Genomic DNA, 27,161 nt, shown 5'->3' on the forward strand with positions numbered 1-27,161 from the left:
GATATGAAACGTGTTCTGTAGTTATGATATGTGAAAGCTATTTTGCCTTATGCAGGTCAGCCTGTGTCTGTATTTAATCCATGAGATCATAGTGGTCCTCTCTTTAATAATGCCTGGTCAGTATTGCATGCTGAAAAAGACCTAAGGATAGAATTAGTTATGTTTAGAAAACATCTGCAGTAATTTTTGTTTTATAACTTTAGAATGAGGCCTTTTTTCTTTCCTTTTTTTTTTACCTATTTGTAATACTGAAGTATGATTGGATTTCTACAGTTGCAGAGTCAAGCGAGAAATAAGCTTGTTCATAAATTGATGTACTTGTAGATATATTTGTATGTGAGGAGTCCCACTATTTTCATGTATAATCCAAGCCACAAAATTACAGGAACTGGCATTTGGCTGAAAATGACTTGCGTAACTCCCACCAAAAGTGAGCCCTCTAGATCAGGCGAGTGGGTCAGAAGGTGACTAATTGATGTAGCAGAACTTACTCTTATGTGGCATAAACAGAGTTCCTCTTTATATTCCAGGCTAATCAAGACTTTTTTCTTTATTTCCTTCTATTTCCATTTTATTCCCACTTGTAAATTGGGTCAGGTACTGTTTTTTGGGTTGGTGGTTCAGGGTTTTTTTTGTGTGTGTGTGGTTTTGTGTTGTTTTTTTTTGTTGTTGTTTTCTGCTTCTGTCAGATACGATGCAAGTCCCATGTTAGATTGTAATCCATGAATGTTCATAGATAATATTTTATTATCAATAGTTGTAAGTTGAAGTAGCTGCTGTTTAGCTCTCACCACTTCATCTGGGGCTTCTTGTCAGCTCCTGTTTGGACTTGAGGAGATATTTCTGCACAGTTCCTGTACTGTTTTGTTGATGACCTCATGCAGCTGGCAGGGAGTGGCTGTCTGGACTGGATGTGTCTTGGAATGCACATTCAGAACTATATTTTTCTCAGAATTGGGTGGAGAGAGATGGAGGGGAGGACAGTGGTGAAGTACCACTGTCTTTGCCTCACACTGAATACTTTTTTTATGACTCACTGGAAATAGTAATGAAAGGCAGGCCAGGAGAAGAGAAACAGCTGTTTGCACAGAATTCAATTCAGAGACCAGGGTTTTGCTGTTTGGAAGGCGGTTTCTGAAGGAATATTTTACGTAATGCAAGAAGATACCAGCCCAAAATAACCAAAGCCAGTAGTTGTCACATAACAGTTCTTGACTATTACGTACTGTGGAGTGCTCCTTATAATAGTTATTTGCAAGAAAACAACTTAGTCTTAAGGTATGATAACTTTAGTGAAGAAACTTTAGTTTCTAATGGTAAGTGATCAAGGCAATTAGCTTTGGCAACAGAGTGGTTCAATGTGCCTTGAAAAAGATTTTTGCATATGTGATAAGTTCCTCATGCCTATGTGCTTGGTACCCATCCGGAAGCTCTTCAGGACTAATCTTTTTGGCAAACATGGCAAATGCGATAGGATCCCCATCAGCAAGAGCAGCTAAGGTAATTTTTACCAGTTGTTGGCAGTGTTTTCAATGGAACAAAGAGGAACCTCATCTTTATGTTTATGGGGAGGGGGAGGCAGGGGCAGGGGAAAGGATTTCAGTGCCAGAACATTAATGTGGTCTTTGGTTCAGCCGCATGTTGCCAGGGAGGGTACATCAGTCATTGAGAAAATCTGGCCTATGTTACTTGTTAATCCTTTGTTTTTTGGTATCTTTGAACTGAAAATGTTTCTGTGGATAATGAGAATGTTGTAGGACCTTTTACCTGTGGGCAGCACTTGTTTTCCCAGCTCTTCATTTGAGAGGCCGTGTCTTTTCCTGCACAAACAGTACTGAAATGCATTTAAATTTCCACCTACTTCTCTAGAAGAGAACACTCCTGATGTGATAAATTTATTTTACTTTGTTGTTCTTACCTCTCTGAAAGATCTTTCATCTTCTTGGGTGATTCCTTGATTTATTCAGAGTTGGTAGAATGAGTTATTTTAGAGAGAAGTTTTTGTTTGGAATTTTTGCATGGATGTCTAATGCCCTTGCTCAGGTGAACTGGATGAAGAGCTGAGGCTGTCTGCAAGTTTTCTCTTCTGATCCTCTGAGAGAATGTGTGCCAAGTCTGCGATTGTAACTGAACTAAAAATGTTTTGAGATTTGTATGTAGAGGCAATGATCTACTGGGGTACGAAATCTCTCTTCTTTCAATAAAATGAATAGTATGATTTGTCCAAAAAATGCCATACCTGTGGTGTTGGCAATACTGAGCAGTGTAAAAGCCTTTAAGCCATAGCTTCGTACATTCTTTCAGATGGCTTATGCAAACAATGTTGGAGGGGGGCCGGGATGGGAAGTGCTGCCCTTTCACTCTGGCCACTTTTTCCTCTGCTGTGATGGTGCTGCAGCTGTGCATATTTTCCTTGGCACACCTGTAGGGAATTGCAATAGGAGGGCTGAATGGATGAGAATGGAAGCATCAAGTGGAGGCATCACGTGCAACTTGGGAAGGGCTGTTGGAATGACCTGTGTTTAAAAATGCCCAGATTAGCAGCTAGTCATCAAGACCCCAGCATGTTTACGTTCAGTTTCACAAGATACCCTTTGGAGGCAGAGCACAGTGAACAAATCCTGATGAGTTATGAAGGCGGCACAGGACAGAGATAGTCATCACTGTCAGCTTCAAAAGGGTATGAAAAGGCCTATCTGTAACCTGTAAAATCTGCATGTGGTTGCCAACTGAGGAAGAGCCCAGGAGATGGAAGGAGAACTTGACAACTGGTATCCCTCGCCCTCCATGTCAGGGCAACAGGTCCTGGACCTTCTAATGCTTGTTGTTGGGCCAGGTGTAATGGCCCACTGCTGGGTGGACACCTTGAACATCCTTCTCCTGGTTGCCTGATTGCTGGACAAGCTTCTTGGGCACCAAATGCTTTCTGGTGCTTGTGAGTCTGCAATTGAATAAAACTTGTTTTGTTTTGAGTTTTTATGTCAAATACAATCAGCTTCCCCCTTCTATAAGGTTATTTTGCTACATTGTTGGTACAAGGGTGTAACTGCATTTCCTACTCATCTGCTACCTTACAGGTTCAATAGATGCTCGTTATAGACCTAAGTTGAATGTAAGAGCTTTTTTTCTTTTCTGGGACAGGTGACAAAGATTTAGATTTCTATTTCAGCTTGTTAGATTTCTCAAAACTATTTGAGTTGAAATTGAAATTAAGAATGCTGCTTTTGATAGAGAACTAGAGAAGAGAATTATGACCTAATGGACAGTCAAAATGTGCTTTAGGAAGCAGATCTTGCTCAATAGAGTATTTCAAATTACACTTCTGATTGTTTTGCAGTAATTACTGGTGTAATTTTAAGTTGTACAGTTACCTGACTTAATCTGTCATAATGATTTCAGCAAAGCCCTGTCTGTTTACAGGTGTGATTTCAGATCTACCTGCTTTGGAAGACTAAGGGGCTGATCTTGAACACTGTATCTCTTGATGTACACTGTTACACCACTGCGGAAGCCAACTTGCCTTCCCCCTCCCCCACTGTAGATTTGAGTATGTTCTTTGGAGAGTGGAATTCTAAATAACTATTGTTGGTGCCTTCCTTTAGCTTGGACACCTGCTGTCTGGAATGTGATGGTGTCCCTCAGTCCACTTTTGTGAGCCTTGTTTCTGTAGGATGAGTTGTCGGGCAAAAGATGGTAATGTTTGAAATTCTATGTGTCAGTGCAGGATATTGGACAAGATGGGGGAAAGCCAATAATATGCTATGCAAATATGGACCCTGAGGGTGAGCAAACCTGGTGGAGAGTTAGGGAAAGGGAGACAGTTGTTCTTTCTTGAGGTTTTGTTGTTCTGAGTGGAATGCTTGGTATTCTGAAAGTCTTTGCGTGATGCAATTTGTCATTTTTGTAGTATGAATTGAATGGCTGGTTAGCAGTGTTCACTGGCTTGTTTCCAGCTTCTGATTGGCAGTTATACTGTGATCACTGGAACTTGGTTTGACAGAGGGTTCTGCCCTCTTCTCCTTGCGGTTTTTCTATCATCTTACCAGATTCTTGCCAAATTTTCCTGTTACAGCAGCTGCATGAATAAGATGTTATTGCAACCTCTATTGCTTGAGGAAGATGATATAATTTACTGCATGTCAGAAATGTTTTGAAATAAACTACTCTCCACTAATATAAAAGTCCTTTTCAACACAGGGACAGGTACATTATGTTACAGGTCCTTGTTTTTCCAAATGTAGATATCCAGGAATTGTGAAACTAGCTAACTAGCTACCAAAAACTGAAGCAGATGAACATTTTTGAGTCTTTGCTGCTGCAGTTTTTCATTTTGGCTTTGGTAGATCAGGTGCAAATTTTCCATTTATTTTGCTGTGGACAAAACTGTTGATTTACCTTTCACTTGCTCTCCAAACTACTGAAAGGAGAAGAGAGAAACTTTTTCAGTCTTTCCTCAGGCTCTCCTTCAAAGCATTAAAAAAGCCTGTACATCAGCAATATATGCTGTGACTTTTGCATCAGTTGACATTTGATTGAGTTAGACCATGAAGGTATCCAATGTTGATTTTTTGAGGTTCCACGTAATGAGAGGTCAGCCAATATCTAGGTGGATCATTCCAATGGATTAAAATTCATGTGTGTTTTCCAATAAGAGTTTTTCCTGCTTCAGCTTCTAGCTGTTGTTTATTATTGTCTTTGTCTAGTTGAGACTCCTGCTCTTGTAAATACTCTATTTATGTTGGTACTTTTAAGAGTGATTAAATATTCTTTAATAGCCACTTTGCTGACCTGGCAAAAATAATCTGTTCTTTTCCTTGGGATGGAGGGTGAGGACACTCTTGGTAAGGTGACTGGGCTGAATCTGCTTGCGGAGACATATGGGCCCCCAAAATGCAAGGGAAGCAGCGGGAGTCTGTTGCTGCAGTCAGAGAAAGAGCTTTATCTTTTGTAGGTGTGTCCTGATACTGTGACTTTTTCTCCATGCAGTTTTAAATTTATCATCTGTGCCTAGACAGTTACACTTGTTCTTGCTTCGTGCTAGTTTTATTACTCTGGTCACGTGGCTGTCTCTCTTTGGTTTCCCCGCTCTAGTCTCCTTTTTCCAACGCATCAAGTTCAAGCTTGTTTTTGTTTAAATGCATGTTATTTAGCTTTGTCATAAGTAATAATTTTTCTTACTTGCTGATCACTACTTTCACTTGGCCAAGGAGAATAGCTTTGATCAATTCCTGTTCCATATCTTCTTCAAATAAGGTCCCTCCTGAACATGATTTCTTTTACCCCCCAGCTGGTATAAAGCTTCTGCCTTTTCTTCTATTTAATGCCTTCTGCAGCAGTGTCTACCATCCTGCACTGGATTTGAGAGTGCCAGATAGGTTTTTGGTGGGGGGGTTGGGGTTTGTTTTTTTTTTTTTTTGTTTGGTTTTTCCTTTTTGGAGTATGCTTTCTTTGTCCAGTGCTCACCTTTGTTTTTTGCTGTGTTGCACATTTTATGGCATGTTATGGGCTGTCTGGGGCAAGGGATGGCTTGGCAATAATGTGCTGAAGCACAATGAATGGTTGTGCATAATTGGGGTTTGTGTGTATACAACAGTACATAATAATTTCTTGTCTGGCTGCTGTGGAGGACCACATTATATATCTAGTGGATGGGAGGGGTTTCAGAGAGGATTCTTTTCCTGTTGTGGTGGGTTGACCTTGGCTGGCTGCCAGTTGCCCACCAAGCCACTCTCTTGCTCCCCCTCAGCTGGACCGGGGGAGAGACAATAAGATCAAAGTCTTGTGGGTCGAGATGAGGACAGGGAAAGATCACTCGGCAATTACTGTCATGGGCAAAACAGACTTGGGAAAATTAATTTAATTTATTTCCAATCAAATCAGAGTGGGATAATGAGAAATAAGAACAAATCTTAAATCACATTCCCCTCATCCTTCCCTTCTTCCCTGGGCTCAACTTCGCTCCCAACTTCTCTATCTCCTACCCCTGAGCAGTGCAGGGAGACAGGGAATGGGGGTTGTGGTCATTTCATTAGGTGTTGTCTCTGCTGCTCCTTCCTCCTCACGCTCTTCTCCTGCTCCGGTGTGGAGTCCCTCCCACAGGAGAGTTCTTCACGAACTTCTCCAACGTGGGTCCTTCCCACGGACTGCAGTTCTTCATGAACTGCTCTAGCACGGGTTCTTTCCACGGGCTGCAGTTGTTCAGGAATAGACTGCTCCAGTGTTGGTCCCCTGTGGAGCCACAGGGCCTGACAGAATATCTGCTCTACTGTGGGCTTCTTTCCATGGGGCTGCAGATCCTGCCAGGAGCCTGCTCCAGCCTGGGCTCTCCACAGGGTCACAGCTTCCTCGGGCACATCCACCTGCTCCAGCGTGGGGTCCTCCACGGGCTGCAGGTGGAGATCTGCCCCACCGTGGACCTCCCTGGGCTGCAGGGGGACAGCCTGCCTCACCAGGGTCTTCACCACAGGCTGCAGGGAAATCTGTGCTCCAGCGCCTGGAGCAACTCCTCCCCCTCCTTCTTCATTGACCTTGGTGACTGCAGTTATTTCCCTTGCATATTCTCATTCCTTTCCCCCAGCTGCTGTTGCACAGCAGTTTTTTCCTCATCTTAAATCTGTTATCCCAGAGGCGCTACCACCATTGCTGATGCGCTCGGCCTTGGCCAGCCACACGTCCATCTTGGAGCCAGCTGGCATTGGCTCTGTCTGACACAGGGGAAGCTTCTGGTTTCTTCTCACAGAAGCCACCCCTGTAGATGTGCCACGCCCCCCCTCCCCCTCCAAAACCCCCAAACCCAACAACAAAAAAAACCAACCCCAGAACCTTCACCATGCAAATGCAATACACCTGTGTAGACATAAGCATGTCATGTGAGGATACTTAGGTTTTTCCTGGCTGGAGGGGAGATTTAGGCTTGTGCTAGGCCCACCTGTACTGATTAAGAGAATCTCTCTCGAAGCTAAATAAATAGTTTGCATGTATCCTTGATATGTGGTGTGCTTATGCTGTGTTGCTTCTTGGATACATGGGGGTTATCTTGCCTTGGTATAGAGTGCTAAAGCCAAAATGGAGAAGCAGAGTTGGATTCTGTTTGTTGTGTGTTGTCTGTGTCTGGAGCAATGCAGGAACTCTGCTGTTCCTCTTCTGAATTACTGCAGTGTACTTCACTTGAAGTTGCAACTTCAAGTTTTGCATCCTGTGTGCTGGCTGTCAGTTTCTGGGTGAGGTCTAAGACTATGTGACTGATGGTTAAAAGAAAGAAATGAGTATGTTCTTTAAAAGTGTTTTGTAAACTACCTTTTTAAAATTAGCCTCTTTTTTTGTAATTTATTGCAGTAAATGGAATACAATCTTGGTTTGGAATACTTTGTTCAGAGTCATGTAAGTGGTAGAGAGTTGAGGGGGAAAAAACACAAGAAGACTTATTTTAGTTAAGTCCTGGAGAAGAATGAGGATTTTTCAGTTAAATAAAGCTGACATAGAGCAATAGCTTCAAAGATACAAAAAGGTTTAATGTTATTTAAGAACTGTTCTTGCAGGTTAGCAGCTGATCGTCATTGATTACTGGAGGAGGTAGAAATTGGTGTACATAAATACTTCTGAAGGTTTTGCTAGATATCTATTGACATCTCTGGTTACATGAATACAGTTAAAAGTCTGAATTAGGGTGACTAAAACCAATCTTTGTTAATTACAGTTAATACCACTTTTGCCTGAGTGTTAAGGCAAAATGTATTTAAGTCGTATATACTTTCTGTGTGTGAGGTACAACTAGTGAAAGCAAATTCAAAGGCCATTTTAATGCATTTTAATAGTTCTGTGATTCCCAAATACATTTTTGCACTTTAGATAAACTTGCAAATGTGACATTCATAAACTTGTCAAAAAAAAAGTTTCATCAATTAAACATATGTTATGTATAGTAGTTTAAGTAAGTATGACTAGATACAGCATATTTAATTGAGCAGTCAATTACCTAGTTTAATAAAAGACTATGTTTATTTGCAACTCCCTTACTGGCCTTTATCAGAGGCAGGGTATTGGGCTATGTGTGGCAGGAACTTTTGGTCTGACACCATGAACAGGCATAGGGGCTGCTGTTGTCATCTGTGCCTTCCTTGGTGATAGCTTCCTGTGTTAAATATGGTTGAGGTAGCTGGAAGGCATTGTCAGCAACTGTGCTCACCAGATTGCTAGACTGGATAGTCATGGAAGTGCAGGCAGATGCTATCAAAAAATACGAAGAGAACATAAGTAGAGTGGTTGCCTAGGGGAAATGCAGATGATCTTACAGCAATTTGGGAGGCTTGAATTTTCTAAAGGTATTTGTCCCCATCCCTTTCTGGCATTTGGTTGATATGCTTTCACCTCTATTTTGTAGCTTTGGTTGTGCATTTGGGAATGTGATGTGACTGGGGAGCAGGGGGAGCGGAAATCCTAAGGAGATATTCCTCCCCCTGCCCCCCCTCCAAAAGAACCCCAAACAAACCCAAAACGAAAAAAACCCAAACAAAAAAAAACCCCAAACCAGAAACCTAACCCAAAACCAACCAAACAACAAGAAAAACCCCCAAACCAAACCTCCATAGGCAGGAAAATGTTGAGTCATAGTGAGTGCTTGGGTATGCCATCTGACTGCCTTGCTAGTTTTGGATGCCTGTCTGGTGTATTTCAGTGCAAGAGAAGAGCAGGGAGCCAACAGTGAAGCCTATTTGTTACATGATGGTAGCTGCACTGTTTGGATGAAGCTAAACTTTGGTAATCTTTGCTAGCTAGTTTGGAGATGTAAGCAATAAACTCTTGCAGGAACCTCTTCCTTCAAGAGCAGTAAGCAAAAAGATTTCTTATTCTGATTAAATGAAGTGGGAGAATGCAGTGCTGTAGGTCCAGTGTAAAGCTTGGAATGACAGGGGTTTATTTTAAGACATGGTATACTGTAATAGTTTGAGGGATGACTTCCCAGTCTTTCTGTGGATGATTGTGTATAAAGAACTGTGTTAGTTCCTTGTGAGATAACAATATCCCCAGTGATCTCAGCCTTGATGTTCTGGGATTAGCTCATTTAACCATCACTTGAAGGCCTGCTCTCACAAGAGCTCATGTAGAATCCCAGCCTGACATGCAGCATTAGGCGAAATGATCTTGACGTTTGTGCATCACAGTTCCGTTCCCTTCTTAGTGACTTGCCTCTACTTAAAATCAAGATTGTTATTTCCTTAGGGAATATGTTGGCAGTCCCTTAGCTGACTGAGTGCTGGAAGTAGAAGCCTCTCTCTGAGGTCAACAGGATGTCACTTCAACAGTGGGATGAGAGTTGTAAGGCTCTCACCACTTAGAATCTTTTTTTTTCTGAGCTGTGTTTTTTAGCATGAAATACTGTTAATCACTCTTTATTGATCTATATGCATTCAGGATTTAGAAAAACTTCATAGTCTTGGACACCATGAACACTTTATCTTCAGCAGGCTGAAGGACTCTAGTGTGATCTCTTGCCTCTGTTTTCATAGCAGAGGGCTGTTTATACTGTTTATATTGACACACTGGTGTTTGTTGCATTCAGTATTGGACTCTTAAGAACCTACAAGAGTGCCAGTATTCATTGTGCTGTGAATACTTTCTGAGCGTACAAATGACTTTGGTGGTTGTGAGAAAGATCTTTGAAGCTTGTCAGCAGTTTTCATAAGCTCTACGTGTAGCTTTTGCACAGCTTCTGAGTTCAAGCCATAGTTAATGTTTGAACAGCTCTTCAGTCACTCCTCTAACAGTATCCAGGTACCTCTCCGGGTCTCTGTGTAGGCTGAACAGTGCTGCCTGGAGTTGCACACATTTTAAATGTTAGGGGGTGAACACTCAGAAGGGGAAGCAAGTGGAAATAACTCTTTAAGATCTTCATGGCATTTTCAGTACATCCATTCAAATTGCACCTTTTCCATTTAATTTTGGGTATTGTGAGATTTGGAGAAATAAGAGTGCAGGATGCACCTTTTTTCTGTATATGGATATAGCAACAGGCAATGGGTGAATACCCACAGGATTACTTTGAAAGTGCAAAGAGATCACCTTGTTTCAAGAATTTGTTCCCACAGTGTGAGCGTGCACAAGGAGATCACATTTTGAAGATGTGTTTGGAGAATTTGATTTTGGGCAAACAGCCTGTCTATTTCATGGTTATGAGAAGGAGATGTGTAAGGCAGTTCAACTGTGTGTAAGGGAGTCTGACTGTGTTAGTAGAGCACAAGTTTAGGCAGGCTTATTTTGCTAATTAAAATATATTGGTATAGCATACAGACAGTTTTACAAAGACTGGAGGATAGTACCATGTGCGCCTGGAAAAAGAATCAAGCTCTGTGCCCCTCCAGTCCACCTCTAGACCTCCTTCAGGAGGAATTAAAGCATATTCAGCCTTCTTGAAGAAGATGACAACACCCTTCTGAAACATGGTTGGTAGGGGGCCACTTGAAGCAAGCAAGGAGTGCTGTGGCACTGACATGCTTACAAAGAGAAGACTCCCGTGATTCTGACCCATGATCAAGAACTCTGTGGCCAGTGCTCCCAAACCAGAGGCTTGGAAGTTTGCATTGAGGTTCTGTTTGCAGCTTTCCTGCTAATGGAATTGGTGAGGTATGCAATAAGCAGAATACAATGTGATCCTGTGGACAGCTGAGCTTCAACCAACACTTAGCATTAGTACCAGGCTCTGATAAGAGTGGTACTGGTTATTCTTTAGCATGATATGTTAGTGTTACATACTTTATCATCTTAGAGTTCTTAATGGCTGGAAATGCTGAAGCATAGCTCTTGAGGCCAACGCAGTAGAAGTGATCACCAGGTGCAGACCCAGGTGGTGTGTTGGGCCTCAGTCTGGTCTCAGAGTTGAAGAATGTCACTGGCTAGGTCTGTGTACAAAAGGAAGAACCTTTGTCTTGAAATTCTAGAACAGCTGAAGGTTAGAAAGTTATTTCTGGTCTCTGCAAATAATTAACTTTACCTTGAAATTACTGCTACTTAGGGATGACCAAGAAGTGAGCTTTCCTCACTGGTTTATAATGGTCACCTTTTTTGACTGTTAATGCCTTCTGTGTTTTCTGTGCCATGTTCTATTTTCTTTTTGTGCTGGAACATACTGCATGGTAGTCCTGACATGAAATGAGCAGTGTTCCTTACAGGTTTGGTCCAGTGTTTTTTTTTTTTATCTGCTCTACTATAATTGTTTATGAAATTGGGTGTTCTTGCAACAATTTCTGGAGAGATGGGTTGCTAGTTCTTCTTCCTCAGGCTTACCTATAATCAGTCTGAGAGAAAAAAAAGTGACTTTTTCTTTCTTTTCCACATTTTTTCCATTCTCTCAGGGTTAGCCAGGCTTTTGACATTGTCACAAGTGTAAGAGCAAAATGTGTGCCGTGTGATCAATATTAAGTTTCTGCTGTGTCTAAACTCCAATTCTGGTTGACATTGGCCTATGATGCAGTTGAAAAATGACACCTTTGTGTAACTTGTCACAATCCTTGATAATGCTGTATTAGGGCAGAGTAAACAAGTTGGTAGTTTAGATGACTGATGTTAATTTTTTCCAATCCTTGCTAATGGAGCAGTGTTGCCTTTAGAAGTTTGAAGACAGCATTACTTGAGAGACTGGCTGCCTGACAATACTTGGTGTTACATTTTTATGGTCATGTCTTCTCAAGGAAGGCCTGGCTTTAAATTGCAGCTAATGGTAGTAGCTGTGTGTAGATATTCAAGGATCTTTTTCTAGGAGGGGGATCTGCATTTCATAGCAGTAGGACTGACTGATTAGAAAGGTGCAATTACTACTTTAATTTGAGCCAACTCCAGTAAAATTGGAGAGTCCAACATTACCTATGTAGTCATGTGATGCAATTTGAAGAATTAATTCTGGGTTAAAAATTCTCTTTTCTGTGATGGTGAGAGGGAGGGAGCATAGTGGAAACTGGAAACTGTCAAAGCAGCAAAAAATATTTTAAGGTTTCTGTGGAAAGCTTATTGATGGCATATTGTTCTAATGCCTGAGGTCTAAAGGGAGTAGAGGTTGCTGCCCATCAACCAGGTGTGTGTGTCATTTCCCCCCCCCCCCCCCCATCTTGTGAGACTTGAGAATTCTTTCCTCTTGTTCATCTGGAAATTCTGCATTTATTTCTGCATTTTAAGGATGACAGGTGGTAATTTTAATATGAGTATGTGAGATTTTAAATGTAAAAGGTAATGCGTAATGCTTTCTGAAAACATTGCTTTGTCCTCTGGCCTAGCAAATGGTTAAGCAATGCTGCACCAAGCATTATTGTATGTAAATTGCCCTAGTTCTGTAGTTATATTAACACCCACTTAAGAACCTGTTGAAACAGGTATAAGTACATTGAGACAGCTTATGTTCTAATTATGGGCTATTTATCTTACTTTATGGAGATGCTTAAACAGAATTCACTGCCTCTATGTCCTTTGGTAAGGCATTAAATGATTCGGTTGCATGTCCGATCTACTTCCATTTTAGGTCTTCCTAGGTTGAACAAAGTGGGTGGGCTTTTTTTTGTTGCCCCCATAAAGTTCTTGGGAGGGTATTATGAACCCTATTGCTAGCATTTGGACTCTTTCAGTGTTTGAGTAGCTCTGTGTCCTCTTGGGAGTCTTTGGTTGTAATGATCTAAGGCATACAAATGATGTTACAGAAACCTCTTGCCCCCCTCAGAAGGAATGGGGAGAAGGGTTGCTCGTGAGGGCATGGAAGAGTTGGACTAGATCTCAAGATGACACTTCCAGCCTCAGAGATTCTGTGAAGGTTGGGTTGAAGCAGCACAGGAAACACAGCTGTGTGGGATAAGGGAAGAGCATCATCTGAATGATAGTGTTTGACTTGCTTTACAGTATCTTTTGGATAATGGTCCAGAATTTTAAACTTATGTCATGTTTTCTCTATCACATATTCAGTTGCTATCTGCATTTTTCTAGAACTTAAAGTTCAAGAACTAAGTTTTTTGAGAGGAAAGCAGCAAAACCCAGGAAAACAGTAGTTTGCAGAAGAATGAGTTTCTTTTTGTAGCTCCTGTACAGAAGTTGGCCAGGTGTTCCCAGAAACCTTTTCTTCCTGGAAAACTCTACTTCTTGTTGCCTTTCCAGGCTCCCCGTCCTGCTTTGGGTTGCAAGCCCCCCTTTTCTTGGGCTCAGGCTGCACTACAGTGTAATGGTGTCTCATTTGGGATTTAAAGTGCTCTCCAAGTTTAACTATTCTTCATTTGCAGTAGAGGCTTCTTTGAGAACATTCTGGTGGGGAAGCTGTGGCAACCAGCTTGATTTTTTTAATCCCTTTAGGAGAGTGTTTGCAGTCCTACTTATAAAATTAACCTGAGGAAATATGACAGTCTAAGTCACAAAACACTGTATTTATATCACGTTAGAAAGGAAAGTGTGGTACTAAGTCTCTTACTGTAGGACACTGTTGAGAAGCTTGCAGGAAAGCTAATGCTTTCCAGGCAAAACTAGGTTCAAATTAGCAACTCCCTGTATATACTTTTTCCACTTCAAAATTGTTACTTACCATTTAAGTGCACTATACCTGAAGTACTAAATGCAAGGTTCATAAGACTTTCTGAGGTTATTAATGCTATTTTCACTTGGACTAGAGCAACTGAGCATCCTTTGCCTTGTGGAAGCTTCTCTAATATAGGGTGTTTTGATTTATATCTTCTTTGGAACTCTTCTGATATGTAGGCCCCACTGTCTATGACTTGTATGCGTCCTGAGTTGATGCCTTCTGCGCTCCCATCCCTTTACTGCATAGAGTTTGTAAGCTGTTCACATTGAATACTGAAGTCCTGTCAAAACTTGTTGAACTGGTTTGCTTTCTGTAACTTGTACTTTGACTCAGTTCCTTACTCCCTTAACATGTCCTTCGGGTTGTATTTGTTTTCTGTACCTTACAGGCTTTGCATAAACAGCCTTCCTATTGTTTTCCTGAGTTAGGTGGCAAGGAGCTCAAAGACAAGATGGGAGAGAACATGGCTGTACATCATCTGGTGTTTGATGGCTAGCTGATGACTTTCTCATATGTGAATAGAGGGTCCAAAGGAGGGTGACAAAGGTGATCAAACTGCTGGAGAACCTGCCCTGTGAGGAAACACTGAGGGAGTTGGGTCTTTTCACCTTGGAGAAGAGAAGGCTCAGAGGGGACCTCATGACAGTTTTCCAGTTTCCTTTCCAACTTGGGCTGTTCTGTGGTTCTGTGAATAAACCAGGCAGTGAGACTAATTATCATTTCCAGTTAGTCAGGTGCTATCAAAAGGCACATAAATCAGTCCTCTGACTTCTCGCAGCTTTTTAGGAAAGCAAGTAGAACCCATATGGAGTGTGTGAGACTTGAGGCTTGGAAATGTCATTTTTATATACCTTTCCAAATAGTGTTTTACGTGCTTATCCAGAATATGAAAGGATACTTCTTGACTTCTGCAGAGTATTCACTCTTTTGTTGGGGTGTGTGTGTGCGTGTGTGTGTAATTTTTCTCCCTCTGTGTCCCCCTGCCACATAGTATTGCAGCGTCCCATTTCAAGTAACGCTTTCTTCAGTAGTGCTAGGGCCCAGGCATTTTTGTGTAAAGTTTCTCAGCCATTCCAACCAGCTACCTGTTTGCTGATTGAAAGTTTCTGCACAGAGAGCCTTTGTAATCTGGACATTCAAAGCAGAGGCTACAATCATCATGTTGTACATTTTATGAAGAATTTTGTGAGATGTTAATTAGGAAACTTATTCTAGGGCTTGGGAAAGACTATCAGGGACTGAGGTGACTGGAGAATGAGAAGCCAGCAGAACCTGGAAGAATCTGGTGTGTTGCCTGTTTCCTGCAGAAAACCACTCCCTGTTGTGGGAGGGCTGTCAGCAGGAACATAAAACTGTTTCTTGCTGTTGATTTTTGTGAGTGGTGGTTCCTGAGAAATGTGTAGTTTCCCTTTTCCCCCTCCTTCTAGGCTCTCATGAAATCTCCACTGCTGCTGACCTGTTTCTGTGATTAGTTACTGAAAAGCTTCATGGCACTGTTTGCTTGTGCTAGCTTTTCAAAGCTGTCACCTCTGCTGCTTGGAGCTGTAGAGAAGCCAAGTGTGAGGAAGAGGCTTTCCTGGGCACAGGGGATGGGTCTTGAAATTGAGTAGTTTGCAATCAGATGGAAGAATCAGTAGAACTAAGATTTGGGGACTGTAATAGTGGCTGATTGTAGGTACTTTATGATGAGCAGCTATGGAATGTTAGTGAGTTTTTCCTTTTGAAATAACTTCACATTTTTCTGTGTTATCTGGAGAGGAATGCAGATATGGGAAAACAAACTGAATAACCAAAGAAACAGCAGTGAAGTCAAGCTCTTTGTAAAACCTCTATTGAATCATGAGTATTCTTTCAACAATGAGGTTGTATGCATAACTGTCTGCTGCAGAATGCACAAATAGGAAAATAGCATGAAGGATTAGATCTTTAAAAAAAACCTCAAACAGAAGTGCAAGAGGGATGAATTAAAAATTTGAGGACTTTATGCTGTATTTGCTCTGCAGCCAGTTTTTAGATGCTCTTGGGTGTAAGCATTGGAATTGCTACAGCTGATTTTAACTTGTGTTAGTAGAAAAGGCCATCTGAGGATTAGTGGCAGTTGTGTTTGAATTATACCTTTAAGCAAATATCAAATTAGAGCAAAGAACAAAACACTAGTGTTATGCCTTTCTTGTTGTTTTAAGAACACTGGCTTATTTATCTTAGAAGGCAGTTGGCCACTTTATGTACTACAAGAATGCATTGTATACTAACATTTCAAGTAGAGAGAGATGGAGAAGTAATAGATGTGACAACTTGACTGGCATTCCCCTTGAGTTTGAGTAGTGAAGATGTACATTAATCTGAAATGTATGTTTTGGCAAGCATTCTGTTCATGCTAACAGATGTGAAAATGGAGGAGCTGTGGTAGAGTAACACTAGCTCTGTGGTAGGTTAAAAACAGTAAACCTTAAGAGACAGTTGAAACGATACAGGCAAGACAAGGTGATTGTCTAAGACTGCATATCTGCACTAGTCAAGTTATCTTTACTTTGACCATTAAAATACTGCAGCCTGTGAGATTTTTTAATTTTCACTAACAACTACCTGTCTTCTCTAATTAGAAATGCAGTTTACTGCCTTCTCGGGAAAGATGGAAATACTGGCTGTGGTGAATTTGAATGCATCTCATCTCTGTTGTGTACTGCTATGGTATTCTGTATTTGAGATCAGGAGTAAACTGTGCAAAAAAATCCCCCAAATGCAAATTAGTTTTTATGTTTATAATACTACTTTTCTAAATTACTGTAAAGAGATAATCATGTATTATTTTCTTGTTGGGGTCAGAAAGAACGGTCACTTATTCTGTTGTCTTCTCAGATATTGCAGGTTAAATAATTTTTAGCTCTTTCCATTGAGCCTTGCATGCTGGGCTGAAAATTGGTGGTTCAGAAGCTGATTCATGTGTCGTTCATATGCTCCTGCCTTAGATTTCGTGCTGTTTATCAGAAAAGGTGGAGCAGGCTGATGTCAGTGACTATAGTTTCAGTCATCTGATTTCAGTCTGCTACCAAAGGGACTGTAAGAGCACCAAGCTGGTTCTCAGACTTTATTTCAACAAATGGAATGCACTGGATTCTTCAGGCTTCTCACTGTTAAGTATTGTCTTAGCTAATAAAAAACGTCTTTCCTACCTTATTCCTGCTCTCCAGTTTGGAAAAAAATGCAGACCGCAGTGACAAGGTTAGGCTCATCAGTGTTGTGTACAAAAGAATAGTAATGCCTGACTTTGCTGTTCCCCTTTGTATACACCCCATGATAACATTAGGTCTTACAGCTTTAAACTTTGAATTTGTTATGTCTGCTATACTCATTACACATTTTTCAGTGTCACAGTTGTCTTTTAGGATACAATCCCTAGTCTGTAGATAAGCTAGGTCAATGACCTAATATTTAGCCATGTCTAAAGCCTACGTTATTTGCACAGTCCTGTTCTTACTCAAGCTGTGACCACCTGTGTGCTAATTATAGGTTACAGTTATGCCAATATTGGTGTTACCCTCTAATTCTCTAATTTTGTCAGCCTTAATTTTTGTGTTTACTTCCTGAAGAACTGAAAGAGGGGAGCATAGCACCCATCTATGCCAAAATGTGCTAGAAACAGCACTATTCAATGAATCCCCCTGAAAACACTGCTTGGAGATGTCTGTTCCTAGTGTCTGAGCTATTTTTCGTATGTATGTACAGTGCTTGATTTTAATCAGAATATTATGAGGCATGAACACACCTCACAGATGTGAAATGTCTGCAGTGTTAGGTGGTAAACAGAGCCACGTGGTGTTCCCAGGTGTGTTTTACAGGACTGATTTCTGTGAAATTGTGTTAATTTACTACAGTTATTCATTTAATCTGTTATCACTTGCATCCAGTATGGTGTTTTGCTGTTATTTTGCCTGGATTAATACAGAGCTAAATAGTTTACAGTTATGTATGCATCTGAAACAGTATTTAGAATATTAAAATTCTATTTGTTGGGTTCAAGCAGGATCCTCTACATATCTGTCTTTGAGATTAGTCCCAGTAATGTGGACTTGTCATCTCAATGAGTCAAATTATTAACCTTGCTTATGTTATATTATCAGCTCTGTTTTATAGTATGGGCTACTGCTATTCTGGGCCACTATTGTCTTGAAAGCCACTTTTCTGTGATCTTTATTGATCCAAGTCTCATCTGTCCTATAAGAGCTTTAGAGTTTAGCTGCAAGTGAGGTGTGATCCTAAGAAAAATGCTTTAGAAATTGGCCCACGGCTGTGAAGCTCCCTTTTTCGGCAGACAGAACAACCAGGGAGCATGTTGTCTTTGGAAGAAGCTGCATAGCTGAACTTGCCTCTGGTAGCCCTGTACAGAAGAAATACCAAGGTGGACCCCTGTTTTGAGAACAGGGACTTTTCAAATTATTTGCTGTTGTAATCTTTGCTTTTGTCATCCGTGACACCATTAAATGAGATGGAAGAAAACAAGATAAGGGAAAATCAGCTGTTATGAGGAGAGGAATGCCTGTTCCAGTTTTCTTCCCATTTTTGAAATGTATAGTAGGGTGGGAAAAAATATATAGGTCAGGAAGGTAGACTTGATGACAACACTGTAGGGCCTCTGTATGACATCAGCTAAAAGAGCTTGAATAAATGGTACAAAATCATGAAATAACTAGTGAATACTTAATGAGACTAGAGTAGAGAAATGCTTGTGAGATAAGCCTGTACTCAAAAGGAAGATTTAAGTTAGTTAAGAGTACAGGTTGCCCACTGTGTCTAGACCAGAACAGCTAAATCATGAGCTGAAGGAGAAACATGATCGTGAGATGGTATCTTAATTACTTGTGAAACTCTGGCTAGTGGAATCCTGACTTCTCCTTAATATTTTGTCTAAAGTATTACTGACTAGCACTTTAATGGCACAGAATGTGTGGTAGTGCTATACCTACTTTCCACCTCTAATGCTAAGTAAATAGTATGCTAGATTGTGACAGCAACAGCAGCATGAAACTTGTTTAGCATGGGGTTGTGTTCACAAATTAGAAATATACTCATGTGACCAACTTTGTTCTTCTTGTACTTCCAGATGGATGGAGGCCTGTCTGAATGAGGAGCTGCCTCCCACAACAGAGCTGGAAGAAGGATTGAGAAATGGAGTCTATCTGGCCAAACTTGGAAACTTCTTCTCCCCTAAAGTGGTTTCTGTGAAGAAAATCTATGATAGAGAACAGACTAGATACAAGGTGAGAGGTGTTGGTGATGGATACTACTTTAGGTACTAACCTAAAATAGGAAAACATGCACACTGAAGTACTGTGAGCAAATAAGCAGAATGTTAGTTTATATTAGTGCTACCTAAGAAACTCCACCTTCACTCTAGAACGTTGGTTAAGTGAGGGGGCATGGACTCTTAGCTTTATATCTGAGCTTGCACTTACGTGAAAGAACTTGTCATAAACAGTCAATATGATTGTACATAGAAGACTTCTGACTTCTTTTCTGTAAGAGTACTGTTTTCACTATCTGTCTTAATGAATGTCCCCGCTGTTCTTGCCAGCTGTGGTATTTTGTTTCTTACTGCACTCCCCCTTGTTCCTGCCTATTTTTATTTCAGGCAACTGGTCTCCACTTCCGGCACACAGATAATGTAATCCAGTGGCTGAATGCCATGGCTGAGATTGGTCTCCCCAAGGTAATTTCTATGTTGCATGTGCAGATAAATAAATAATCTCAGAAAAGCTTTACATTCCATGGAAGCATTTGCTGTTGTACAAAAATCAGCAAACTTCACCTAGTTAATTCTTCATTTTCTAGATATGCATCCCTGTAGAAATTTTCTCCTAAAACTGCTGAAAGATTTCATTCTGCTATGTGTGTGAGAATGATTAGGAGCAAAATAATTCCTCCTTCTATACCATATCCTTAATATCACTAATCTTGCATAACATCTGCATTACGTTGTTCTTGCCATGCATTCTTTTGAGCAATATCTGAGCTACAGTTTGATTGTGGAAGTTTTTTTAGAAATCTATGCTAAAAGAAGCAGTACAGCAGAAAATACTATGTTCTCCATTTCTTCAGATTTCCCTACAAAATTTTCACATCAAGTTGAAATGTTCCTGGTGTAGCTTAATCAAATATAAATCACTGGCTTCATTAAGGGAATGGCCAGATAAACCCCTCTGATCAATAAACACTGTTGTTGCCTGAAAATATATGGAACTTGGTAGTGTTGTGGTGATAGTCAAGTTAGATGGATAGTAAGTAAATTTTTTAAACTTTTTTTTTTAAGTCATTTTATGCTTAGTCTCACCAAAACCAGCATTGCGTAGTTTAATCTCATGTGTGTTTTGTTTGCATACATGCTTGCAAATTGAACACTATATTTGGCAAATTTTTTCAAATAGCTTGTTGAGATTTACTAGTTGAGCCTTGCTGGCTGGTTTATGATGATCTTACAGGAGCAAATTTGGGATTAGGAAATACTGAAATATGGTGTTAATGTTGTTAGGTGAAAATAAACAAGGAGGGAGCTAGACAGAGACAAGTTAAGTGCCAGGTATGAGGCAATATTTTCAAATTTAAGCAGATTTAGGGGGAAAATAAATGTGTGAGGTGTTAAAGAAACTGTGCTGGGGTCTAGTACATTGACAAACTGATAGTGGTGCTTTAAGTATTTCCCCATGCAGAAGAGCCAGGGAACTGATGCTGTGGAATTGTGAGGGTCCTTCAGTTGTTGCTCTTGCCTTTACAGAAAGAGCAATGCTATTTTGTGCTCACAGGCAATAGCAAGGAATTTCCAAATAACTAGAAAGTAACGTACCTTATCAGCACTTCTGAATGAATTGACACTTCCAGTATTAGCCCCTTGTATTCAACTTTGCATTTGAGACTGTCTCAAAGCTTTTGGGTCCAGCTAACTGAAAATGTAGTATGCAGGCCACCCCAGTGCTGGTCTCAGTTTCCCTTGTCACTGTCTCTTCTTTTGCTTCTCAACCCCATTTAGTCCAAACAAAATCCTCTTTTCTCTGTTCTAAGTATTTTTTTCATCTCTTGGCTTTCACCAAAGTCCTCACTAATACCTTGTGACCCAGTATCTTGGTGGGCACACAAAAGAAAGGGTGTACTCATCCGTGTATAGAACGTGGGCAGGGAAAGGGGAGCCCTAGTTTAGGTGGTGGAAACAAAAAGATTGGCACTTCAAGTAGGAGAAAGGTTGGGCCAGGGCAGAAAAGCTGGAAGTGTTTTGTTCTGTGGGCTGCTTCATTAGTGTACTACAGAAGAATTGGGCCTATCACAGTTATGCAATTTGGCTATATAAAGTAAGTATAATTCAGACTGCTAACTTTGTTTTTATCTTCAGATATTCTACCCAGAAACTACAGATATCTATGATCGCAAGAACATGCCACGCTGTATCTATTGTATTCATGCACTCAGGTAAGGCATGCTAGGCAGAAATCTAATTGCTTCTGAAATCTTTCTGCAAAGCTGAAAGCGGAGAGAGCTGAACTGAAGCCTGGATGAGGACAAATTTTCTAGCAGAACAATCTTACCAGATTGGAGCAAAGATCCATGAAGCCAGTATTTTGCTTTGGGCAGTGGCCAAATCAGATGTTGAAGGAAAAAGAACCAGTCAAGTGTGTTGTGATTACTACCTTCCCATCCCAGTTCTCACACTCCCTCTCTACTGTTTGAGGCAGAGTGAAACATTTTGGGGCTTAAAGGAAAGCCTGAAGCCCTAAAAGGTGTTTGTGAGAAACACAAGATACTAGTTCATGCAGGAATCAGTCAGATCGCCGAATGAAAGCCAGTATGGTTACAGCATTGTACTGCAGTGTGTGTATCTTGATGACCACAGTAAGTGATCAACCAAGAACTGTTATTGAAAGGTCTCTTAAATTTTAAAATCTCACATAGACTGAGTAGGATAATCCCAGTTCCTGAGAAAACTGGCAGGATTCATTTGTTGATGCTTTGCTCTTCAGTTTGATAGGGTGTGTGTTTGGGTTGGTTTGTTTGTTTGTTTGTTTTCAGTTTGTTTGGGTTGGGTTTTTTTTTCATCTGGCTAGCTGGTTTGAATGCAAGTGTGACTTTTGGAACATGTTGACATTTTTATTTTAAAAGGATTCCTTTTGCAGAATTTACTAGGTGATTGAATGCTGGATTGCATACATTTGGGTCTTCCTCTGTTGCTTGCTCATTTTCAGTTCTCAAGAATGGCTTGTTATGCTCTCTAATCTGTTGCAAGTGTGAAATCCATAGAGATGGATTGCATTTATCTGAATGTTATCTGATATTTCAGATTGCTGTAGATGAAATTATTATTTATAGAAGCAAGCTTGATCCCAGCTTTAGCTTTAAAATGAGTTATCTCTGTAGAACAAGTCATTTGGAGTTTATAGAGCAGTGAGGAGTAGACATGGTGGAGTACACTGCCACTATCAAGACCAATGCTCCTTTTTGTTTACCTTATGGCAAAGTTCCTCCCTCGCTGGCAGCTTTGTGATAGCTACTTTATGCCAGGAGTTGGCTGGCATATATTCTTGTTACGTGTTCTTTGTTATATCCTGGCCGTTCGCCCCCGCCAGTAGTCCGAATTGTGGACAATTACCAAGCTTTCCAAGAAAACTGTTTGCTGTTGCTGTACTCTTTCTAGATCATGTATTAGGAAGAGAAAATTAACTCAGGGAGCAAAATCAATAGATGCAAACAGATCCAGTAGTTAAGGCTGTAGAAGTTATAATCTTTCATCTAATAATACCTTTTCCATACTACTTAATTTTTTTCGATTGTTAACCTTTTTGGCTGAAATGTTCTGTAGCCAATTTCTCTGCAAAGGCAGCCTCCTCAAGATTTTATCATTTAAATAATTTTCCGTATCAAAGAAAGAAGAATAATTCTGACATGTAAATATAAATATGGAAAAGGATGTTTTATTAAAAACTTACTCTTTTTTCAAGCTTAGTGCAGAAGTATATTCCAGTTAAGACATAGAGATCTAGAATGCAGTTTTGTTGACAGTCTGTAGGTCAGAAATGTCCCAGCCTTTTTCTGTGTGTGTGTTTTGTTATATGAAAAAAATCTGCTTGGATTTATAAATATTGGAGATTTAGATTTGGCATGTTGAGGTCATGTGAAAAGGTGGGATTGCTTACTCTCTAATTTCCAAACATGTTAAAACTGAGTTTACTGGAGGAATAGATACTTATTTTATTAATAGTTTATTTTTTATGTTCTTGTATAATTAAATATTTTAATAGAGGGCACATTTCAATGATCTGTGCTGACCCAGCACAACAGGCAAAAAGGAGAGGAGTTGCTTCTCTTTCCCCAGTCCCATTTATCCTTAGCTGTATGGATTCATCCCTCCTTTGTAGCAGTTCCATTTCTTGTCAGGCTCCAAGTGAATACATTAACACCATTTCAGTAAGCCAGATCAGTTTAGTGAATATTTCCCCCTACTCAGCACTAGTGAGGCCACACCTGCAGTACTGTGTCCAGTTCTGGGCTCCCCAGCACAAGACACACATGCACATACTGGGAAGAGTTGAAGGAAGAGTCGCTAAGACGATTAATGGACTAGAGCATCTGTCCTATGAGGAAAGGCTGAGAGAGCTGGGACTGTTCAGCCTAGAGAAGACAAGGCTCTGGGGGAATCTCAGCAATGTGTGCAGCTGTCTGAAGGGAGGGTGCAAAGAAGATGAAGCCAGGTTCTTTTCAGTGGTGCCCCATGACAGGACAAGACGCAACCGGCACAATCTGAACCACAGGAGGGTCTCTCTGAACATCAGGAAACACTTCATTTACTGTGAGGGTGACCGAGGACTGGCACAAGTTGCCCAGAGAAGTTGTGGAGTCTCCACCTTGGAGATATGCAAAAGCCATCTGGACATGATCTTGGGAAACCTGGTCCTACGTGACCTTGTTTGAGGATGGAGCTTGTACAAGACAAACTTGAGAGCGCCCTTCTAGCCTCAACCGTTCTGTAATTCTGTGAAAACTTCAGACTGGTGGACCAGTTATGTGCAGCTGAGGGGGGGAAGAGAGGTGTCAGCTCACCCTCTTGGTGATTATGAGCTGTTATGTTGGCTTACCTGAGTGGCTTCTTGAATCTATATCTCCTAAAATTATCTGTGTCATGTCAGAACCACAAGGAAAAATTACTAGTTATGATTTTTTGCTTATTTTCTTTTCTAGCCTGTACCTGTTCAAACTGGGTCTTGCCCCCCAGATTCAAGATTTGTATGGGAAGGTGGACTTCACAGGTAAAAAAAATTAAGTGCTGATATGTGTGATGCCTTTATCTCATACTATACTACACACTATATAGATCAATTAAAGGATTGTTACTGTTGATATCCTAAATGCAAATTAAATTTAAAATTAATGGCTACAAGGAATTTTACTAATTAAAGAAAAAGGTTTGATTTGGGTGCTTCTGAGCCAGGCTGTTAAATAGCCATCCATTTGCTAATCATTACTTTTGCCAATAACAGCCCTTTAACTTTTTTGCCACTGTTGTAAGATGCTTAAACCTTGCCTCCATGCCCTTGGGAGAGGTTTCAGTTTGGAACTTGGTGAACGGTTCTGACCTCCCTTGACAGTTTAAAGCAGAGGTGCCATCAGCACCTCCAAAGAAGAGTTTACCAGCTAATCTGCTGCACGACATTCCAGCACAAAGTCTTATGTCCACATGACTCCTCAAGGTTTTAGTTCCTTGATTTTTGCAGAGGTGTCAAATTCTGTTTTGTGTTAGTGAGGTTCCTGCCTGAGGGCATGCATCTGATTTAAAAGGTGTATAAACTTTATTTTCCTGCAAAACAGTTGTTGATTGTGTCTATAACATTCTAAACTATCAACTCTCTTCTTGAGTTGTATGGTATTTAGCAACAGCATGTCTTGATATCCTCCATTCACTTTTCTCATCATAGTCTCTCTGCTATGAGTTTTCCTGACCTGTTGGCAGATGTAGTTGAGGCACCTCAGAATGATGGAGTCTGTTTCCACCCCCTCATGAGTTTTGTGTGTTGTTTTCTAGTGAGAGAGACTGCAGAATATTCCCATATGAGTTTCTGGGAGAAATGTAGATTTTAGGAACATGTGCAAAATGTCTATCAGTTTTCATTTATTTGGTTTCACTTACTGGGTTATATTCAAAGTATTATTTAAAGAGTAATTATAACTTATTGTAGTTATCCTTTTTTTTTTTTTTTTTTTTTTGTAGCAGCAGTTGGTATAACAGTGCTGATTCCTAGTGTGTTTAAGCCTGCATAACATTTTTTTATGTGTGTTTCAGAGGAGGAAATCAGTAATATGAGGCTTGAACTGGAGAAGTATGGTATTCAGATGCCTGCCTTCAGTAAGATTGGAGGAATTCTTGCAAATGAACTTTCTGTGGATGAAGCAGCATGTAAGGAAAAATGGAGTTTCATTTTATGTGATTATTCAAATCAGCAGATTAGACTTCTCTTTTTTTTTTTTTTTTTTAAACGTGTTGGTTTTAATGCCCCCTGTTGTAAGACAGTACAGCCCTTCTGACATGCCTTTTGGAAGGCTGGGAAAAGGGATTTCTTCTTTCCCTGATGTATTTTTTTTTTTTCTTTTCTTTCTGGAACATAATGATTTGACTGCTAGAGTATTGTACTGGGAAGTAGGCTGCCTTTTTTTGTCAAGAACACAAAACTGTGGTAGAATGAGAGGTGCTTTGATAATTCTTTTGCTTTCTGGTTAATTTCCAGATAATTCTTCTGCTCTTTCCAGTGAAGTTCTCAATTTTTAACAGAGCTGCTGTGTTTGGGACTAACTGGCAGACTGTGACTTGTTTTTTCAGTACATGCTGCTGTCATTGCCATTAATGAAGCAATCGACCATCAGGTTCCAGCTGACACTCTTATGGCAATGAAGAACCCTAATGCCATGCTAATAAATCTTGATGATCAACTGGATTCCACTTACCAAGACACACTCTACAGAGCAAAGCAAGACAAGATGGAGAATGCTAAAAATAGGGTAGATCAAATCTTCTTTCAAACCGTCTATTTGTATGCATTGCAATTTTGTATTGCAGTGTAAAATGTGGGGAGTTCACAGAATGTGTGTTAGTCCTGTATGTATAGTGTTAGGTGGAGTTACTCCTGGTGGTATTCTAATATATTCCACATGTAACCTGTCTTCCTATTGTAGAAGACAGGCAGCAGTTAGCTGTGTTACTCTGTTTAGCTGTCTGAAATATGGGCTGCATAAATACAGAATTCATGTCAGCCTTTATATGTTGGGAATGCTATCCCTCTATTTTCATACAATATAGATACATTTTTCCAAACAATGAAATGATGAGCAAAACTAACTGACTGCTCTCAGGAGGGCTCAATGTTGTTTTAGAATGCTGTGTATCAAATGCCTAGCTATGTGTACTGCTTTGTGTTGTGGAGCTCTACTGTGTGTTCATATAGAGCAATTACATTGAAATAAGATGTTTCTGGGCTGTCTGTATCAGAGTGTGAGTATACTTACTTTACATGTATTTACTTCTAGGGCTTCTTTTTGCATGTGTAGGGGTAGCTGATCCATGACCTATCACAACTCTATATAGATATACAGTTATGCTCCCTGACCTTTTCAATGAGAAGATCTATGAGGGCAAAGGAAACTGTAGAAACACTGATTAGTTTTTATTTCATCTTCAGATTGCCTCAGAAAATTCAGAGAGAGAGAGAGATGTGTATGAAGAACTTCTGACTCAAGCTGAGATTCAGGGAAACATCAATAAAGTGAACAGTAGGTATCATGCTAAAGTAATCGTCTTAATTGGACTACTCTTCCTCACTTTCTGTAATGCTAACAAAAGTGGAAGGCAGTTCCCCTGTTTTAGTGGGGTTTTTTGGTGGTGTTTGGGGTTTGTTTGTTTCTTTGCTTGTTTTGCTCATCATTAGTAAATAGTTGTAAGCTGAATTCATTTTGACTTCTGTTGCGCTTCCTTTAGGAAATGGATTGTCCATGTCTCTGGCCCCCTCAGTTCTTCATCTTGAATAATGCATGCTATTTCCAACCTTCAGCCCCTTTTTCAAGTACTACTTTGCAATTGACTTTAGAAGTCTTCCCTTCAGATTACATGCCTAACTTGCTATCTATCGGGTCTAGCGACTATTTTTTTCTGAGCAGTAGGTTATGTAAACCATGCGACTTCCTCAGGTAATGTTTCTCTCAAAACTCTGCTTTACTGTTGTTAGCATATGCAGCCATATCAAAGATTGACCTAGCCTTGGAACGAGGAGACACATTAGCACTGTATGAAGCTTTGGCAACACCAGCCCTGGGACTCCGAGGATTGCTACGAGAAAATTGTGACTGGTATTTCAAGCAGTTTTTGAGTGATAGACAGCAGAAACAGGAGGTATGGAAAAGTCTAGATTACCCTGCCTGATTCATGAGGTTTTTCCCCTGCCCTCCCCTTTTCATCATACCACTGCATACTAATCACTTGCTATATACCTGCGTTACAGTTTAGTGTTGGTTTGAAAAAGTTAATGCGAAGAGACAGAAGCATACAGTAAGCATATTTATCATTTAGTTTTCATCTCTGCATATAAAAGGCCAATAT

General features: G+C 40.3%; 1 protein-coding gene across 1 annotated transcript in view; it reads left to right on the forward strand.

Moving 5' to 3' along the window:
* The window catches only part of IQGAP1 (IQ motif containing GTPase activating protein 1), a 75,258-nt gene that overhangs the window by 8,492 nt on the left and 39,605 nt on the right, over nucleotides 1-27,161 (forward strand). The window contains exons 3-10 of the mRNA XM_049813061.1: nucleotides 18,645-18,801; nucleotides 19,173-19,250; nucleotides 20,922-20,998; nucleotides 23,759-23,826; nucleotides 24,858-24,971; nucleotides 25,392-25,570; nucleotides 26,248-26,338; nucleotides 26,791-26,954. Coding sequence (XP_049669018.1) covers nucleotides 18,645-18,801; nucleotides 19,173-19,250; nucleotides 20,922-20,998; nucleotides 23,759-23,826; nucleotides 24,858-24,971; nucleotides 25,392-25,570; nucleotides 26,248-26,338; nucleotides 26,791-26,954 — 928 coding nt within the window. The remainder of the gene's footprint in view (nucleotides 1-18,644; nucleotides 18,802-19,172; nucleotides 19,251-20,921; nucleotides 20,999-23,758; nucleotides 23,827-24,857; nucleotides 24,972-25,391; nucleotides 25,571-26,247; nucleotides 26,339-26,790; nucleotides 26,955-27,161) is intronic.

This window comes from Accipiter gentilis, chromosome 10, assembly GCF_929443795.1.
Source record: "Accipiter gentilis chromosome 10, bAccGen1.1, whole genome shotgun sequence".
Lineage (NCBI taxonomy): Eukaryota > Metazoa > Chordata > Aves > Accipitriformes > Accipitridae > Astur > Astur gentilis.